General features: G+C 37.7%; 1 protein-coding gene across 7 annotated transcripts in view; it reads right to left on the bottom strand.

The window, feature by feature from the left end:
- CNTNAP4 (contactin associated protein family member 4) overlaps positions 1-19858 on the bottom strand; it is a 241629-nt gene that overhangs the window by 66407 nt on the left and 155364 nt on the right. For all 7 annotated transcript variants that reach the window (XM_008689726.2, XM_040633615.1, XM_040633618.1 and 4 more), the window contains 3 exons: positions 15125-15296; positions 9379-9485; positions 6383-6502 (listed from right to left, as the gene is read on the bottom strand). In XM_008689726.2, the coding sequence (XP_008687948.2) occupies positions 6383-6502; positions 9379-9485; positions 15125-15296 (399 nt within the window). The remainder of the gene's footprint in view (positions 1-6382; positions 6503-9378; positions 9486-15124; positions 15297-19858) is intronic.

Genomic DNA, 19858 nt, shown 5'->3' with positions numbered 1-19858 from the left:
TAATTTTGTTGTTATAAGTCTCATACTCTCCAGCCTTCCCAGGGGATGGTCTCAGGAGCTCCTGTCTCAGAAGCAGACGGAGAGCTTGGTCAGAGAGCGGAGACCCAGGCCTCGGGCCTCCAGCAAAACTCAACCCAGGCATCTTGGTGGCGGTGCAGTGGGACAATGAGTTTAAGCCAGGGAGTTAGCATTTTCACCAAAGTCTGAGAGCCAAAGTTCTAGCACTCATCAATCACTCCCCACCGAAACAACTGCCCTGACAATGCGATTGTGATGATGAGAAACATCTTGAACATAAAACCATTTCATTATAGAAAAAGCAGTGGGATTTAGTGTAGAAGAAAAAAACCGTGTACATTTCTATAGGCATAGCCACTGGGTTTCATGTTATCCTGACTACTTATTTTTAAATTCTATTTACAATACTCTGTTTAGAAAGAATTTTCCATCTTTAACAGAGTTTGGGAAATTATCCATTAAAAAGAAGTTTCCATTGTAGTTTTTAGCTTGTAACACTTAAAGGTATTTAAATCCACGTGGAATCATTTGTTTGACACCAATTCTAGACTCATAACTGGATTTTTTTAAAGTTACACATTTGCAAGTTACTGATTCAGCATCCTGTCTTGTTTTTATAATTATTATACCTGATTTATATAACTAGAGAATATGTTATTGGCTACAAGCAATGAGACATTGATAGAACGTAGCCTTTTCTAGTGGAAAAATGTTCAGGCTGGGAGAAAAGAGGCTTTAGTCCCTGATCTCTCCCTAATGATTCTTTAGCCTGCCTCACCCAACCTCCCTGCTCTCCTCATTTGCAAAACCAGATCAATAGGAAATGTTTCAAGCTGTAACATTATTCTTCACTGGGTTGTTACATTCTGGGATTGTCACTTTAGTGTGAATGTATTTCAATATTCTAGGGCCTCTGAAGACACTTAGCTGTCTCCTAACTGGATTATCTGTGTGTTTCTGCCCTCAATGGCTTGCTTTTCAAATGGCTTTAAATGTTGTGAATGTCCTCTCTTGCACCAATACTTTCTGATAATTTTGCTGAAGCACCTTTCGCCTCTCTCTGTGTGTATGTACATATTTCCTTCATGTCGCTTAGAGTTGTTACAGAGTTAACATGAGACTTCATAGACTAACCTAAGGCACATAACTGGTAAAGTAGTATGACGAGGTAAATGTTGATTTAATAGAAATGGAATAATTCCTTCAATAAAATGAAATTGATAACTGCCTTATCATTTAGATAATATAAGTTCACATGGCCTATAAATTTTGTAATTCTTCCACAGCAAGATATCGTACGTGTGTATGTGTATATACTCAATACTCATTATTTGCAGGTCCTCATTACTTGTGAACCGTCTACTCACTACAATTTATTTGTATCCCCCAAATCAAGGTGCTCTTGGACATCTGCAGACATGCACAAAGTAGCAAAAAGCTTGAGGTGCCCAGTAGACCCGTATCCAGCTAAAACTGAACCGGGCCACGCCCTCTCTCCTTGTTTCAGCTCTCATACTGTGACAAGTATCTTATTTGTGGTCTCTTCAGTGCCATATTTTTTCCATTTCTGTGCTTCTTCTTGATGATTTCACTGCTTAAAATGGCCTCCAAGGGTGATGTCAAAGAGCTGTCTAGTATCCCAAGCACAAGGAGGCTGTGATATGCCTCACAAGGAAACACACGCACTAGAATACGTTTCACTGAGGTGGGAGTTATTGTGCTGGTGGTTGGAACTCAATGTTGATGAATTAACAGTATGTACTAAATAAGATATCTTCAACCCAAAACACAAGTTAAATGAGGTTATGTATTGATTGGTTAGCGAACGGTGTGACCAGAGGTTCACAGGAACCTAATCTTACTGCATTTCTCCTAGGAGCAATGGTCCGATATTTGCTAATTCGGTGTCTGTGGTTGCTTTGCAGAACGTAAGTATCACGGATAACGAGAACTGTGTGTGTGTGTGTGTGTGTGTGTGTGTGTGTGTGTGTGGTGTGGTGTGTGTCTACTATGTTTCTTAAAGTTTTAAAGAGTAGAGATATCTATCAACCTAGAGGTATCTGAGTTATAAAATCCAAATTTTTTAAAGCATGTGCATGTGACTACTTCAGGACGCATTTGTGGGAAGACAGGATTGATAGGGTTGCGCTGATAGATTGTTAATCTCACTTACAACCCAAGCTGGACAAACAGGAAACATCAAAAAGTTACTTGACATCTGAACTCCTATTTTTCATTTGCAAAGTCTTCCTTTCCTCTCTGTGAAGTATTTTCAAACTTATGATGTTTAATTCTCACATAAGAGAGCAATCTGTTTCGTAAAGTTGGAGAACCACCAGCCCAAAACAGCAATTTTCCAAGCTGGGTACACTTAAGAACCAACCGGGAAGATTTGTAAAATATTGATCCTGTTGTCTCACCCCAACCATTTTGTCCGAATCTCCTGACTCAAGGCACTGCCTGGGAATCTGTACTGTGTGGAAGGGGGAATTCTGAGGAGGGGACAAACATGGGAATCACGAGCTTTCTGAGGTTGCTTTGCTATGTGGGGCAGTGCTATGCTCTGAATGTTTGTGCCGCCCATTCATATGTTGAATCACCTAACCTCCAAGATAATGAATGGTATTAATAGTGGGTGCTTTGGGGAGGTGATTAGGTCATGAGGGTGGAGGCCTCATGAATGGGATTAGTCCTCATAAAAGAGACCCCACAGAGCCCCTTCCAACACATGAGGATACAAGAAGTCTGTGGCTCAGAGGAGGCCCTCACTGGACGACACTGGAGTCATGATCTTGGGCTCCCCAGCCTCTAAAACTGTAAGGAATAAATTTCTATTGTTTGTAAGCTACCCAGTCTGTGCTTATCTTGCTGCAGCCGCTCAAACAGACTGAAACAGGCAACGTCCTCAACGGTTGTGAAAGCAAATGGAAACCACTTGGTTGTGTTATATGAAAAATCTCTGGAGATACATTCTAATTTTCTAATTTCCCTAAATATCTGTTGCCATGGTTTTACCTCTATCCTCCAGTTTTTAGAATTACACATTAATACAAAGAAAGTTTTGCTCCTATGTTCAACTGCCTTCTCAGTATCTCCTTCGAATGTGTCACAGACATGTCAAACTCAAACTCTGTAAAACTGAGATGCTGGTCTTTCCCCTCAAACCTTTTCTTTTCTTTTTTCTTTTCTTTCTTCTCTTCCCTTCCCTCCCCTCTCTTCCCTCCTTCCTTCCTTCCTTCCTTCCTTTCTTTCTTTCTTTCTTTCTTTCTTTCTTTCTTTCTTTCTCCTTTCTCTCTCTCTCTTTCTTGGAAAGGCAGAGGGAGAGAGAGAATCTTAAGCAGATTTCATGCCCAGTGCTGAACCCAGTGAGGAGCCTACTCGGCTTGATCTCACAACCCTGAGATCATGATCTGAGCTGAAATCAAGAGCTGGATGCTTAACCGACTGAGCCACCCAGGCGCCTCCCCTTCAAACCTTTTCTGACCACATCTCAAATAATGGCAATTCAACTACTCCAGTTGCCCAAGCCAAAATATGGTGCTATTTTTGTATCCTTTTGTTTTCTCACACCTCACATGTATTCAATGAGAAAGCCAAACCTCCCTCCCCTGCCCACACTGCTATTATCCAGTGCAAGCCACCACCATCTTGCATGGATTCTTACACTACTTGAACTGGTCTCTAGGCAGGTCTCTACTCCTGTTACAGACATACAGATGGACATACATTATATACGCATACATATAGATCTATATCTTATATATATCCATGTATATGGGTATGTGTGTGTGTGTGTGTGTGTGTGTGTGTGTGTGTCTGCTCCTAGATGGGCATTTCCCAATGCAGAAGCTATCATGATCCCATCAAAAGGCAGTCAGATGGCATCCATCATTGCTTAAACTCCCTGGTGTCTTCTCATCTCATTCAGAGTAATGAGACTGCCCCTCCTGGCCCTGCCTTACTTGACTCTCTCTTGTTCTCCCACTACTCCTGGATCACTTGCCATACTCCAACCACACTAGATTTGTTGCTGCTTTCCGGACACACCTGGTAAGATCACTGCTCTCAGCACTTAGCATTTGCTATTTCCTTTGCCTGGAATATTCTTTCCCCAAATACTCACTGCCTGATCTTAAGCAGTGAATCCTCCTCTGAAATACCTCCTACTTCAATATAGTATTTCCTTTTTCTGTTTGTTTTGCTCCAGAAAACCGTGACTTCCTGACACAGTGCTCTTCAGTGTAAACTTTCTGCAATGATGGAATAGGTGGCAGCTCAGCAATTAAAATGTGACCAGTGAGATTGAAAAAAATGGGCATTTAATTTAAGCTTATTTTTATTAATTTTAATTATTTCCATTCATTTAGTCTTATTAATTCGTTTTAATTAAATTTGAATTGAAATCGGCATTTATTGCTAGTGGCTACAACACCAGACAGCACAGTTCATCTAGAATCCATTGTTTTGGGTTTGATAGTGAAGGGGTCAAGATTCCTTTATACGACATTTATATACAACCCCTCCCGCATGCCCACCAGCACCACTGGTTGAAAGACCATCTTCCCTTCACTGTGTATCAGAGCCACCTTTGCAATAAGTCAACTATCCATATATGAGTAAGTCTGTTTATAGACTTCTATTTTGTTTCATAGATCTACTTATTTATCCTCAGGCCAATCACACTGTTTCACCTAGCCTGTCAGTATAATGTCTTTATATCTACTAGAGTTGAGTCCTTCAACTTTATTCTTCAAGATTGATTTGGTCCTTCCTGTCCCTTCAAATTTGCTGATAAATTTTAGAATGTGCTTGCCAGTTTTCACCAAAACAGTTACATCAATCAACAAATACCCCACCGGGATTTTAATTAAGACTTGTACCAAATCAATATCTACATGGGAAGAATTGATATTTACACCATACTGAGTTTTCTAATCAATAGAATTTTTATATTTCCTCATTTGTTTAGAATTTTGATTTATCTCATGAGCATTTTATACTTTTCTATGTAGAAGCCATGCATATCTTTCATTAGATTTATTACTATGTATTTGAGGTTTTTTATGTGATTGAAAATTAAATCTTCTAAAACTTCATTTTGCTTGGTATATAGAAATGAAATGAAGTTAATTTTTATATTAATTTGATATCCAGTGATCATCCTAAATTTTAATAGTTTATCTGTAGATATATATCTGTATCTATCTCTCTCTATATATACACAGACACTAATATATAACCTAGTCATAGACAAATAATGAGAATCAATAGATAATCTGGTCACAGACAAATAATGAGAATCTTAGTTCTACCCTTCCAGTACTTACTGGATGTAAGTTACTGGATGTAACTTACTGAATGACTCTGGCTACAGCGGTACAGGCATGAGGGGTAAAACCAGGAGCTCCTCCCGCTCACGCCCTTGCCAGTCCTGTATCAGGCCTTCTGAGGGAGGGTCCCTGACAGAATGTCCAGGGCTGGGAGCCCAGGATTCCGGTCTCAACTAGCAAAGTAGCACACAGTGAAGAGAACAGGAATGGGGAGTCTGATGACTTTGCATGTCACACACTTGCCTGAAGTCAAGGCTACAGGAGATAGCAGTAGGAGTTAGGTTGCTTGGCAATGTCAGTAATGATATGAAAAAATGGGAAAGAAAAATGGGCGTTTAGATCTCCCCATCATACATACTGAAAAACTGGACATCAAAATGACAGGTGTCTTGTTTTACTGCATTGGCAAGGACCTCCAATATAATGGTGAACAGAGTGATAATAGCAGGTATCCTTGTGTTAATGCTGGTAACAGGGGTAAAGCTTTCAATATTTCACCATAAAGTGTGATATGTGCTATAAGTTTTTTTGTTACTACTCTTTAACAAAGTAAGGCAATTTCCTTCTATTGGTAATTTATTGAGTTTCCCCCTTCTCTTTTATCATGAATGGATGTTGAATTTAATCAAATACATTTTCCGTGACTATTAATTCCTATTTAAATTTATGTGAGCAAAAAATTCAAGAACACAAGTCATGTTTACCTACATTTAAAAAGTAATTATCTTTCAAAGCTTTCACATGTATCAGTCGTCTCAGAGAAATAGTCTGTCCTTTTTGTTTGGGGACTTAATAAGATATATTTATTATTAGATGTTCTACACGGATTCCAGATTCATTGAAAATAATGAAACATTTCTAAATCATTACCATTAAACAATTTTTAAAAGATTTTTGTTAAGTTCTTCCACTGAACAATATACATGTTAATCAAGTTGCAAAGTAGGTCAACTTTCTACTGGTTTCCTTTTAAATTTGTGTGTTTAAAAGCATTCATGCAAATTTAACTATTAAATGAAAGTTGATTAACTCACCAGTCATATTGCAATATAGAAGAAAGGGTTCCAGGGGACCACTTCCATCTGAGTCTATATAGTAAAACCCTGAAGTATTCCCTCTGTGCTTATAGGATTCACATGACTGCTCATAGATAGCTGTAGGAAGAAAAAATGGATCCTCATAAATGGAATAGTATAAAATGAACCTCTTAAATTCTAATTTGGACACAAAATACACCAAGTTTTGAAATTTGATATGTATATTACTGACCAGGAGAAAAGGTAAAACATGCTTTAAAACAAAACTCATTTTTTAAAAAAATTAATATGGATGAAAGTACATAGAAAAAGGCAGAATGAGGTTGAATTCTGTGGCATTTCTTTTTGTCAACAGAATACGAGATTAAATAGTCAAAATAAAAATTTATTTTCACATTAGGTGAAAGAACAAGAGAGAAGGTATGTGTTATAAATGTTAAAATACTTATAAGTATAATGTAACATCGATTTTGGACATCCATCCAAATAGATCTTTCGACCACTACTCTGGAATTTCTAATTCTATAGTGTCACCTAGTAATAACCTCACACCTGAAACACAATAGTATAATCTCCTTAAATAATCTGCTTTTATCCAATAATTATGTAATAGAAAAATTTTAAATAATATTGTAACTCTTCTCCTTTCTCATATAAAATTATCTATAGATAAAATCTTTAGAAAAAACAATTATGACTGACAAAGTTCCTCATCAATATTTTTAAAAGTATTTTATAAAAGAAACTTTCTCTAATGCCCTGTAATGAGAATTTAATATAATTAAAATTGGAAGAAGAAATAATTATATGAAATGTGCCCTCAAGTGGTCTCAATGTGTTTTGATCCATAATTGGATGTTTTTGATTATACTATTATACATTTGCCATGTACAAGGTTTGATATTAACAACCGTATAGGAGGCACACGTCTCATTGAACACTTGGTCACATGCACTGATAATTTCCATCAAGCTTTTTATTTTATGAAATGAGAAATAAGTCATGCCCTGAATGTCTTTCCTTGATCTAGTCCAAATTTTTGAAAATTATATTAATGAATTTTTAGGCAATAGGAAAAAAAGTAACTAATTTGTTCAGTGTTATAGAAATTTCAGATAATCATACAAATTTACTTCTCCACTCCTCCACAGTCTGATGGTTTTATTTTGTTCCTACTCTATATTACATAGATAAAAATATAAGCATGGATTGTTTTAGAATCACATTTATATTTTGTACAGTGAAATGGGCATGTAAAAATGCTTAGTTTATTCACTTCTATATGCACATATATATGTTCATAAATTCTTTGAAAGAGGTTGGCAGGATGGACTCACAACTTGAGAGTCAGGGCTGGTTTGGAAAGGACATGTGATTGCATGATGGTAATTAGGAGTACATTTGCTTTATGTGTATTGCTTGACTCTTTATAACAAGACTGTTTATAACATATTACTTTCTAATGAAACCTTTTAAAGACTTCATCTCTGCCCCTTCTTCTATTTATGCTAATGATAGTGAAGGCTTCGCTATAACCAGGTTTGTCATCCTGGCCCCATTTCTCAGAATGGTTATTGGCCAAAACCCTCCAGCTCCATTTGAACGATCTGCTCAAGAACCTACTCAGTTAACTTTACGGTTAGTTCGAACTATGGCCACAGATGAAAATACCTTATTTATCATCCAATTTTTTTCCTCAGAGTTGCTTGTGTTTATATTTAGATTCGGTCAATGATAACAATTACAAATAAATAGTTAAAACACATCCAATTAACTTTTTGTTTTGAGTTAGTTACTACAATTAGGATGATGGAGGATATAAGAAAGTAAAATAGACAGCTAGCTGGGTGACCTGGCTCAAATAACTTGGCTTCTAGTTACAGTGAGATGTGGCTTTAGCAGCAGTGGGCATTCTTTACAATAATCTGAGGCACTCCAACAGATAAACCGATGCCCTAGGAATGACTCTGGCTACAGCGGTACAGGCATGAGGGGTAAAACCAGGAGCTCCTCCCGCTCACGCCCTTGCCAGTGCTGTATCAGGCCTTCTGAGGGAGGGTCCCTGACAGAATGTCCAGGGCTGGGAGCCCAGGATTCCGGTCTCAACTAGCAAAGTAGCACACAGTGAAGAGAACAGGAATGGGGAGTCTGATGACTTTGCATGTCACACCCTTGCCTGAAGTCAAGGCTACAGGAGATAGTAGTAGGAGTTAGGTTGCTTGGCAATGTCAGTAATGATATGAAAAAATGGGAAAGAAAAATGGGCGTTTAGATCTCCCCATCATACGTACTGAAAAACTGGACATCAAAATGACAGGTGTCTTACAACACATGCAAACATTTCATCAGAAGAATTGCATGATTTATAATATAGGAAGAGTATAGGAAGGTTATGATCCCAGGCTCTGGAGCATAATTACAAATGTTCACATCCTCACTGTGCCTCAACTATTTAAGGAGGCTGAGGCGAGGTAATTAATCTCTCTCTGTTACTTAATGAGTAAACTGGGGATAATACTAGTACCCACCTACTAAGGTGGTCATCAGAATTCAAGGAGATGGGACATATAAAATACTAGATCAGTGCCTGTCATTTAGAAAATACTCAATAAAATGAACTATTTAATGATTAATGTCATTATCTGCCATTCTTATTTCATTATCCTCATTAATGAGGTTGCCAGGCAATTGAAGGATTACATATTCTGCATTGTTTATGTTTATCCTTAGCTGTCTTTTGTTTTCTATACATATTTCCCCTTTGCCAGCTCTCCTACTCTTTTCTATCCTGTTTTATGTTATCTATTTCTATAAGCTAATTGACAACTTCTTGAAAAGAGGTATGGATTTTAAATAAACTAGAAAGCAACTGGATGGTAAAATTCAGGGTTGTGAATTCCAGTACATGGACACATATGCACACAGCCATGGAAAGGGAAATGGAACAAGGAAATCCGAACAGAGGCAAGAAGCAGCAAGTGTGTTTGGCTTACAGTTGTGGCAGGTAGCTCCTGTGTAACCAGTGTTTGCACAGTTGCAGTGAAAGGTGTTCCAGGACTGGGAACATTCACCACCGTGTTCACAATAGTTGGGCAAACACCTACAAAAAGATGTAGATGCAATCATTACTTTTCATTTTGAGCGATCATAAAATGTTGATCAATTATACATGGTCATGTGCAAGAAGAATGTCACAGTAACGGAAAGGGTAAATTTAACATGACTCGTGGTTATTCAGTCTGTCATTAAGGTGGTTTAATCACAGAACCAAACCTTTGATCAATAAATTCATCAGATTTCAACCAATTCTCAGGTAGTTGTGACTGCTTAATTTTCAACATGTCCTACTCTATCAGAGTCCTTTCTTTTCCCTAAGTGACAAAGCACTAATTCAATATGTTGCCAGAAATATCAATAGCTCACAAAAAATAACAACACGTAATCATGCTGATTTCCTACACTGAATATTTAGAAGAAGAAGGAATAAAGAAGAGAGAAGAGAAGGAAGAAGGAGGGAGGGACATCCTTATTCAGTAGAGTATTTTGAGTACAGTGAAGACCTCCAGGAATGTTGAAGGTGCATTGGATAGACACACAAATTTCTAGCAGTGTGTCAGGGTGCTCCAGGGTGCTGAATAGAACTCACAGGGCTCCCAGGATATTTTAACTTTTCAAGAGAAATACAGGCATACGCAATATCTGCCCAAGACTGCACAACTTCCTAGCTCGAGGTAGTTCAATTTCAACATTAGATCATATTACTTTCCTTTTAATGATGTCCTATCTTTTTTTTTTTTTAAAGATTTTATTTATTTATGCGACAGAGAGACAGCCAGCGAGAGAGGGAACACAAGCAGGGGGAGTGGGAGAGGAAGAAGCAGGCTCATAGCACAGGAGCCCGATGTGGGGCTCGATCCCAGAACGCCGGGATCACTCCCTGAGCCGAAGGCAGACGCTTAACGACTGCGCCACCCAGGCACCCCCTAATGATGTCCTATCTTTAAGAAGGTGGATTTTCGGGAGTTGATTAAAAAAACAAAACAAAAAAACAGTACCATGTGAAATCAGTGTTGAGCAAAAATGAGGGTGGCGGTGTCTGACCTGATCCCAAGCTTTGACAAATTGTGCAGTACTCAACAGGTAAACACATGTAATTATGAAGTAGTTGTGTTTAATTCAAACTAAAATTAAAGTATTTTCAAATTACATAAATACTATATATAATATATATACTGATATTTACAATTATATGAATAATATATATTATTCCTTATATAAATTAATAATAAATACACATTATATAAAATTATATATATATATATGTTCCTTTTTCAGAGGGTTACTAAATTTTAGGACATAAATAAGTTGTTTGGACCTAAGCTACTTTTTAAATGAAAGAGTTATATTTTCAGTCTCAGAACACTAAGAGAAAATCACTGAGATACATAGGGCACTGTGGACAACAAAGCTAGGGAGCTTCTGGTACCCACTTGAACAGCCCTGATCAGATTATTGATGCTTTTTAGAATTTAGATTGAAACATATATTGAGGCCAAAGCTTGAAATGCTCTCTTTTACCCCAGAATAAAAAAATAAACTGCGAAGCCTGTCAAGAATGCATTCATACTGGGGTTTCTGCAACCTCCGTTATTAAAAAACTAAGGATAGGAAACTTCATGTTTCGCTTATAGGATTTCTCCAATTTTAACTGAAAACGATGTTATTGATTTTTCCTGATTATAAAAAATAGATATCCACTGTACAAAAAATCAAGTGATCCAGGAAACAATAGAGAAGAAATATAGTTTATAACCTCACATACAAAAATCACCACTATAAACATATACATGCATTTGTGTGTGAGGCTGTATTTATAAATATAATTGTATGTTATTTTACAACCTGCTTTTTAAGGATTCACAAATAAGTAATGGGCATCTTTCATTGCCAACTAAGTTTACATATATTTTAGCATTTTTATAGATTCACAGGAATCCATTCAAAGAATGTTTCATGATGTATCTAATTTTTTAAGCATTTCAAGTCAATAACAATCTAGAAGAAAGAGGGAGATTAAAACAATAATAATCCTAGTTGGTGATCAGAAAAGAAAAGGACAGAGCAAGCTATTCTTAACAGACCTCAGCCATGCTTTAAAAGGGGCAGTTGTAAGTGGCTATACCTACGATCTTAAAGAATGAATAATTAGTGTGATACACGTGCTCTTTCTATTTGATTTGCTGCTGCTGAAAGATACTGAAATCATTTTCCTTGATTCTTGTTAGGCTTGACTTTTCACATTTTTTAATTACAGTGTGAAGCCTGGATTGTGGATGTTATTTAAATTCCCCATGTAGTAGCTCTGTTTGACAACCAGTAAGTAACCTATGGCAAATTACATTCTATAGCGAAGTACTGATTTTGATTCAACGTCTGAACAATTTACATTTTTCTTCTCACTAGTCATTCCAATACAAAGTAAAACAACCCATTCTCTCTAGACTCCAACACTTTACCGTAGACATTTCCATCATTATTTTCATTGCTCATAAACTTACATGGGGACATGAGATAGGGACAGCAGCTCCCTTGAGAGAGTGATTACCCTCAGCTCTCAGTCACCCTCCACCCAGATTTCTGAGGTGGGGTCACTACCCCTGCACGTCCACAGAGTACAAAGGGAGGGCTTCTAGATGAGTGTGTGTGTGTGTGTGTGACTGTGTGTGACTGTGTGTAAGGAAGATGTGAGTGTGTAAGAGGCATGGGAATGATCTTGTAAGTGTGTGCATGTGTGTGAGTGTACATGTGTATGGATATATGAATGAGGAGGTATGGGAATGTGTGTATAAGGAGTGTACTTGTAAGGATTGTGTGTGGTAAAGAGCTTTGGGGTATGCAGTAAGCACACAAGTGTGTACATACACATGAGAGGCTGTGTGCAATGGCTGTTCATTTATGTGTGTAAAAGAGTGTGTGCGAATGACTGTGTAAGTGTGAGTGTGAGCATGTGTGTAAATATATGTACACCTTTAGTATAGGTTTGATTCAACTTAAAGTACAAAAAGAGCTACACTGTTTAGTTCCTGTCAGATTTTTATTTTTAATGTTCCTGTGTTTTTAATTGCAATTTATTAAACCATTAAGTTATGCGTTTATTATACATAGATTAATAGTAACCACAATAAATGTGAATGTGCCCCCAGCTGGTCATGCAGCTCTGCAGGCAGACATTTCCATGGGACTTTGCTGGCCCCGGGGCGTTGAGATTTGATGCCGGCTCTGTTTTTGAGCCATGTCCTCTTAGCCAACTTCCTCTCTGCATCTGCTTTCATATTTATAAGAAACAAATACTACTAGGAACAAGCCCTATGGGGTTTTGTGAGGATTACTTCAAGCACATATTAATTAATTTAAAATTCGTTTCAGTGCATGCCTCTTCTATATCCTAAATGGACGCTGCCCAATTCATAAATCATTTAATAAACCCAATTAGATCTTTAAAATTAAAAAAATAAATAAATAAGTAAAATTCATTTTAGAACACAGTCCTTCCACACCATCTCTCACATATATGTACACACTCACGAGCTCACTCACATATCCAAAAGCACCTTCCATACTCACACAAGTCCTTACACACACCCTCACACAAGTCCTCACACACTAACTCATCCAAATTAACACACACACAACCATACTATCCCAATGCATGCACACACTTGTAGGTCATTCACACATGCATTCCCAGACTCCTTGCACACTCACATCATCCTTACACATTGTCAAACGTAAGTACTAATTCATGTTAAGTGCTTAGAATACACCCTGGTAAACAGATTTTAAAAAAAGACATCATTTAATAATGCTTGGAAGCTATGTCAATAGGTATAGCACCTAAGACCAAAATAAATGAATATGTATTTTCTTTTGAATATGAGTTTAGAGATACTTTTGGAAACTTGAAAAGTAAACAAATGCCAAAATTATTTTGATTTTTGCTATTATTTTTAAGATTACTAGGGTGACCGTTAGTCATAAGTTTCTCTTAAAGAAATAAATCATGTATAGCCAAGATCTATCCATAATTTGCTCACTATTTCTGAAAAGTGTTTTTCAGATGTGGTACTAAAACTCTACTTTCTCCAGTTGTGCTGTATCACAGTCCTCTGTTTTACAAGGCTATATCTCCCCCAGATTCCTTGTGTAAGAGGGCAGCTTCAGAGAAAGCCCCATTGGAGACGCGTGGATCAACTTGTCCCGAGAGAACTGTCTGCAATCTGAGATGGTTAACATGACTGTCACTAATAGTGTGGATGACTGAACCTTCCCATGGGGCCCTAACGGTTGTTAACCACTGACAAGTGAGCCCCACCTTGAGAGAGCTGGCTCGGGGAGCCTTGCCACCTGCCCTTCCCCAGATTGGGATTAAGGTTCTAGAGCTGGTGTGGATGTAACTATGAAGAAGGTCACTGTCATTTAGTCCCAAAACCAAACCAATTGAGGTTTACAGTCTAAATTCTTCCTTTACGTATCATCTTTCATTATAGGAAGAATTATTTTATCTACAAGTTGGGTTAAATAAATAAATGTGTATTCATAGAAAGTAAAGTATGGCCTCCTAATCCGTTGCTAAATGAGATTACAATTACTTCTTTCTAAACACAACACAATATCTATTAGTGTTCAAAATAGGATCCGCAGACACTGATAGATGGTCTATCAGATATAATATACATATAATATATAATAATATTATATATAATAGATGTGCGTTTATGTTGATAAAATGTCTCATGCAAATAAAAAGTTATTTTTAAGCTCAGAATTTTATTTATTCAAAATATATATTGAACACTACCATGGGGTAGAGGCTAAGTCTGTCACAACATTGCTTAATTTTTTAATCTGTAATGGCTATCACATTCCATTGAACTCAATAATTAGAATTAATGCCCTTGATATTAAAGCATGATTGGCAAGATTATTTGGCTAATATGCCCATGCCTAAAAATATTTTTAATTATTAACTATCAATTATTATTTTAAAAGTCACTTGTTCTCTACAACTAACTTTCAAATCTTGCATTATCATGCCCTATACTGGGAGTTCCTATTGAAACTACTGGATCATCCTTACATCTTGAGCAATACTAGAGCTCCAAACTTTTCCAGAGGAGAGGCTCTTTTTGTTTTCCCTGCAGAGAAGACAGTAATGGGTTGTTAAAGGTACACATTAGGAGCATAGCAACCAGTTAAATTGCTATGTCTCTGAAAATATTACTCAGCTGTCAGAGAAGCAAAAGACACTTTGATAACCAGCTCCGTAGGTCTCTGACTTATTGGTATGTGGTGATCAATACTACTGTCAGAGTGTACTAATTTACCAAGTTTAATGATATATTTTTGATACATTTACACCCATCTAAAATTATAGCAGCATCGACATTACCTTTTGTAAACTGGCAGCATGTGTACATATAAATAACACAGTCACATGTCTTCCATCTAAATTTTATCCCTGGAAATACAAGGTATAAACCTAAGAGTGTATTTCTCTTTTTCTTTTTTTTTTAAAGCGTATCATTCTTATTTCTAATGTGAATATCATCCATTTCCTGTGGAACAGGTGATGGCAGGAAAGAGAAGTTTAAAAACATATTCATTTTATATATAAATTTTAATATGCTGCAAACGCTTGAAAACGGACAGGTCAAGGTAAAGAAATGAGATTGCCCTTACCTGTCTGTGATTCCACATGAGTCTATCTGAAGGTCACTGAAGTTTCCAAGGGACCCCTGCTGAACTGAAATCAGATCTACCGCCTTGTTACTGATAGAAATGAGCCTCATACATCCCTGAAATCCACCCAGTGCGTTTTTACATTTGGATCCAAAGCTGTTGTCAGGACAACCTGACCAAAACAACACAAAACAAAGTAAGTCAGGATATATCATAATGAATCAGGATTTAGTATCACAGACAACTTCATTATGAAAAAAGAAAAGAAAGAGGCACTTGATTAATTTCTTAAAATGAAAAGAGGGAGGAAGAGCCCCTCGCAGTCATCATTAGTTTGACCTAAATGACATATTGCAATTCATACAAAGTATTTCTCTTTATTATACAATTACAATTAATTATAACATTATTTCATGTGAATCCTATGGTAATAAAGAGAAATACTTTGTATTAATAATAATATATAATAATTATTACATATAATTATTTATATTATATATACTATATTATCATTATATAATATGAAATGCTTATTAAACTTAAACAAAGGAACTTAGTCTTTTGGAATGCAGAAAAAGGCATAAAGATTTAATATGTGCACTGTAGGTAAGAAAAGATAAATCAATAACAGTGAAATACCTTGGTATTTAAAGCTAACTCTTTGGGAAAGGAGCTATATTGACTTAGAATAAAATTACCAACTATTTAAACAAATACTTTATTTTCATATGCATATAAGAGCCATACACACATGCATTTTAATAAATCATAATGACTTAATGTCAGACATTTCACTGTGATTTTATTTATTCTTTGCCTCATAAAAGAATGTTCCATTTATATTGATTTTTTCCTAACACTTATCTAAGACCTGTTTCTAATTATTTAAGTAATAAAGAACTATATTATTAACCATTATTCTCTGGGGTTTAATGATGTTCTAAGTGTTTCTCTAGCCAAGTGAAATAAATAATTTTATGGAGTATGAACACATATACTATACTTACGTATTTTTCATTAATCTTTCTCTGCTGTTATGGTTGTCAAGCACTATTACAGTTTCAAGAATAAGAAATGAATCAGCAACTTCTTAATTCCTACACAATCCACACTCTTTTTCTTCCTAATACCTATACAATTAACTCTCTTTGCTAATTATAATTAAATGTTGTGACTGACAGTATTTCCCTTTAATGCTTATTTTCCTAATGAAACACATTAACATGGCAGGTAAAGGCCAGAATTCACACTTAAAACGGTTATCAGGTACATTGGAATATCACATTTTAGCCAAGGGAGACTTTGAAGTTTCAAATTTGATATATCAAGAAAAGGTGATGAAAGCTCTTGGAGTATCAATTTATTGTACATGGTATGATACACATTTTCAGTGCTTAAAATTCTTCTGTGGTGTAGGGTATGGTTATTATAACCTTGATATGTTTTCTAGATGACTTATTAACCAATTAAGAATGTTAAAGTAAAAACTGAGAGGATAATAGTTCAATAATATTTGGGGGCGACTACAATATGCCAGGAATATAAACAGCTCTGCTAATCTCCTTTTCTCCAGGTAGTGTTTCCTGACACATTTCAAACCATTTCAGAATAAAATAAATTGTGCAATATGCCTGTAGGGAATAAAACTAAGCAAATGCAGTGACAAAGAAAGATTACGGAACTTTACAGAAAGCACATCATCATATCATTAGGCACTTCATATTCCTAGCCACAATGTTTAATAAGCAAGAGATTTTAGAATAAAGAAGGGTTCAAGCCAGGTTCGTCTCATTAGTCTACGATAACAGGCAACCACAAGTTAATATATTGCAATAGCACAGAGAAGTTCAGCACTGAACCTGTTTGAGATGGAAGTTCTAAAATACGAAGATTTCTGGGGAATACTTAATGCTGAATTAATGGATGGATCCATTACTGGAGGCAGTTGGCATGTGAAGCACCTCTGAGGATGACAGATAAATTATCACTCGATGTCACCGCACCAGAAGATGTCGGCTTTGACTTCATGGTGGTCTAGCCCGTTCACTGGATGGATGATGTTTGATTTACCCAAGTGGGGGTGTGAGAATTCTGCACAAGGTCTAGTGCCTCCAGTCTGTGCTGCACAGTGTGTTATCAAGAGCACAAAGATCACATGGGGGAATATTGCAGGAATTAGACATTTATCTGTCCTTAATCTGGAGAACCCAGATTTAAAATTTACAATTTACAAATAAAAAAAGCCGAGCACAATGCACCACAGTGCAGTCCGAATTTTTGAAAAGCACTCGGCTGGAGGGAGAAAAAGCAGAAAGCGATGGACAATAATGGGCTCTGGCATGGCATATGTGGAATGCTGTGATTTCTGAGCCGCACCCTCTCCCGACATGAGTGTCGCTCTCAAGAGCAGCCTGGAACGGAGGTGCAGTGCAGGTTGGTGGAATAGACTGCAGCCATGTTAGGCCGATTATAGGCTGATAAGATCACTGGAAAGCTGCAGCTGAATTGAGAGAGTTGTGGAAGAGAACTGATGGGAAGTATCTTAGAACATGGGATATTTATTTACTTGAAGATAAACTGGCTGAAGAATGAACAACTTAAGAAGAGCCTTCCAATTAGATAATACGGATCCTCGTATTACAGGAGGCTCTCATGCACACAGAGCAGAAGGTCTTCTAGGGCCAACAACTATGACAGTGTGCCTTGGGACTCAGGGTGTCCAGTACTAAAACTGGGAAGAGTTGGTCACCCCACTCTCCTCCAGTCCAGTCCCCAAATCCAGAATTGCCAGCCCAAAGCCCTAAGTGGGCTTCCAGAAGGATGGACCTCCTCTACCAGTCTCTGGATCACAAGCCTGGGAAGAGGAGGGAAGAGCAGGGCAGGAGAAGGCCTCCTGCTTTCTTTTGGCTTTTTGTTTCTAGCCCTGGAAATGTTAGGGTGCCTTAGAGTGTGCAGGGTGTGTGTTCATTGATCAGTAGAATCTCATGCCCTTCTGGAACTGAAGGACACCAACTGAGATGATTGACTAAACAGAGATACCTAAGTAAACGGGCGATCGTGATTTTTTTTTTTAAGTCCTGAAGTTTGAATTTTATTATGGAAGCTTCCACAGTATATTGGTTAGGAACTCGGACACCTTAATAGACGTCAAATTATAAAGAACATGAGAGGGAGAATAAGCCCCAAATTCAAGACAGTGTTTACCTGGGGAGATGAAGAGATAGTACCCTGGAGGGGCAAAAGAAAGTTGATAATATTATCTTTCTAAGCTGGGAAATGCACATGTAGATATGCATAGTATTCTGATTAGTATTCTTTAAAATGCACATATGATGTAAGAGGTGAACTACCAAAGACACTGGGTGCAGGGAATACGGGAACTCTCTATCTTTGCAACTTTTGCATAAATCTAAAACTATTCAAAGATTAAAAGTTTATTTAAATAAAATAGTGCATATCGTTTGTAACATAATAAAAACAAGCAAAATTACAGAGTGCACGTGTGATATATTTCACCACAAAATATGACAGAATGAATAATAGCAATAAAAATTTTCTGCAAAAAACTGGTAAGCATCGTTAAATACGAACATGAGGGATGAAAAATACTTTAAGAATGAGGGTTCTATTTTCATGATTTACACTTTTATCCAGCCTATTCATTTTATCTACTCTTTTTTTTTTCACATTTAACAATATGCCTGTTTTTAAAATCTCTTCTAGTGCTTCTAAATCTTTTCCTTTTAAGTGAAAGCTCTTAATTTGTTCTCCATATCTTACCATTTATTAAGGGAATGTGTTCCTATGGATTGCCATAAAATCAATCATATATTCCATGAGGTTTAATAAACAACTTGGTTCAGGAATGAACAAACCTCACTAACGGCGGCAATTACATCTTTTAAGATTGTTGCCGCTATGCTGCCATTCACAGTAACGGATGATGCAGGGGTTTTGTTGGTTCTTTTTTTTTTTTTTTTTTTTTTAGAAACGGTTTCTTTTCCATCGACCTTATTTCCATTTTGTTTGCCCTTATGGGAGAGCAGCTGAAGACCACTCGGGGGTTGTTCGTACCCATTCCGCGGCCGGAGCAGCGGCCGCTGCGGACCGGTCTCCAGTGGCCGGCCGAGCGCTCCAGTCTTCAGCAGGGAACGGGCCCAGAGGGCGCCTGGCCGCCTTCCAGAGCAGCCTGCCACTTCGGCTCGCGGAGCAGTGAACTCAGGAGCTGGGGCAGTCCATTCCCTCCTCCTTGGTCCCAGCCTTTCCAGCAGCGGTCTGCTCTTCCTTTTCGGTCTCACCAGTGGGGGGCTCTTCCTCTTCCATCCCTTCAGGAACTCTGCAAGCACAGATCCCGCACCGGCGGTCGCGGGAAATGGTGCCACGCATGCGCAGAACATCCTGGGCCAGCAGCCACATAAGACGCCCTGAGGGAGCAAGGGATGGCGATGTCCACACAGCGCACAGGAGCGTTCTGTGAGAGGCTGGTGGTCAGCTCTGGGCTCAGTCACCACCAGAGTCTCGGCTCTCGGAAGGCTGCGTGGATCTGGTTAGTGGAGGTTCCAGGGGTGAGGCGCCGGCAGCAGCAGTGGCTCCAGGGGTAGCAGCACACTTCAGCCCAGCGCACTGGCCACGATTTCTGGATGACAGGCCACTGACATTGGCCAGGTTTTCAACAGCAATGATGGCAGGAGCCGCCAGCGGAATTTTCTTCCAGGTTCTCCTCAGAGTCATGAG

This window comes from Ursus maritimus, unplaced genomic scaffold (assembly GCF_017311325.1).
Source record: "Ursus maritimus isolate PB19 unplaced genomic scaffold, ASM1731132v1 scaffold_19, whole genome shotgun sequence".
In the NCBI taxonomy this organism is placed as follows: domain Eukaryota; kingdom Metazoa; phylum Chordata; class Mammalia; order Carnivora; family Ursidae; genus Ursus; species Ursus maritimus.
Note: the sequence above shows the minus strand (reverse complement) of the source record. Positions and strands in the feature narration are given on the sequence as shown.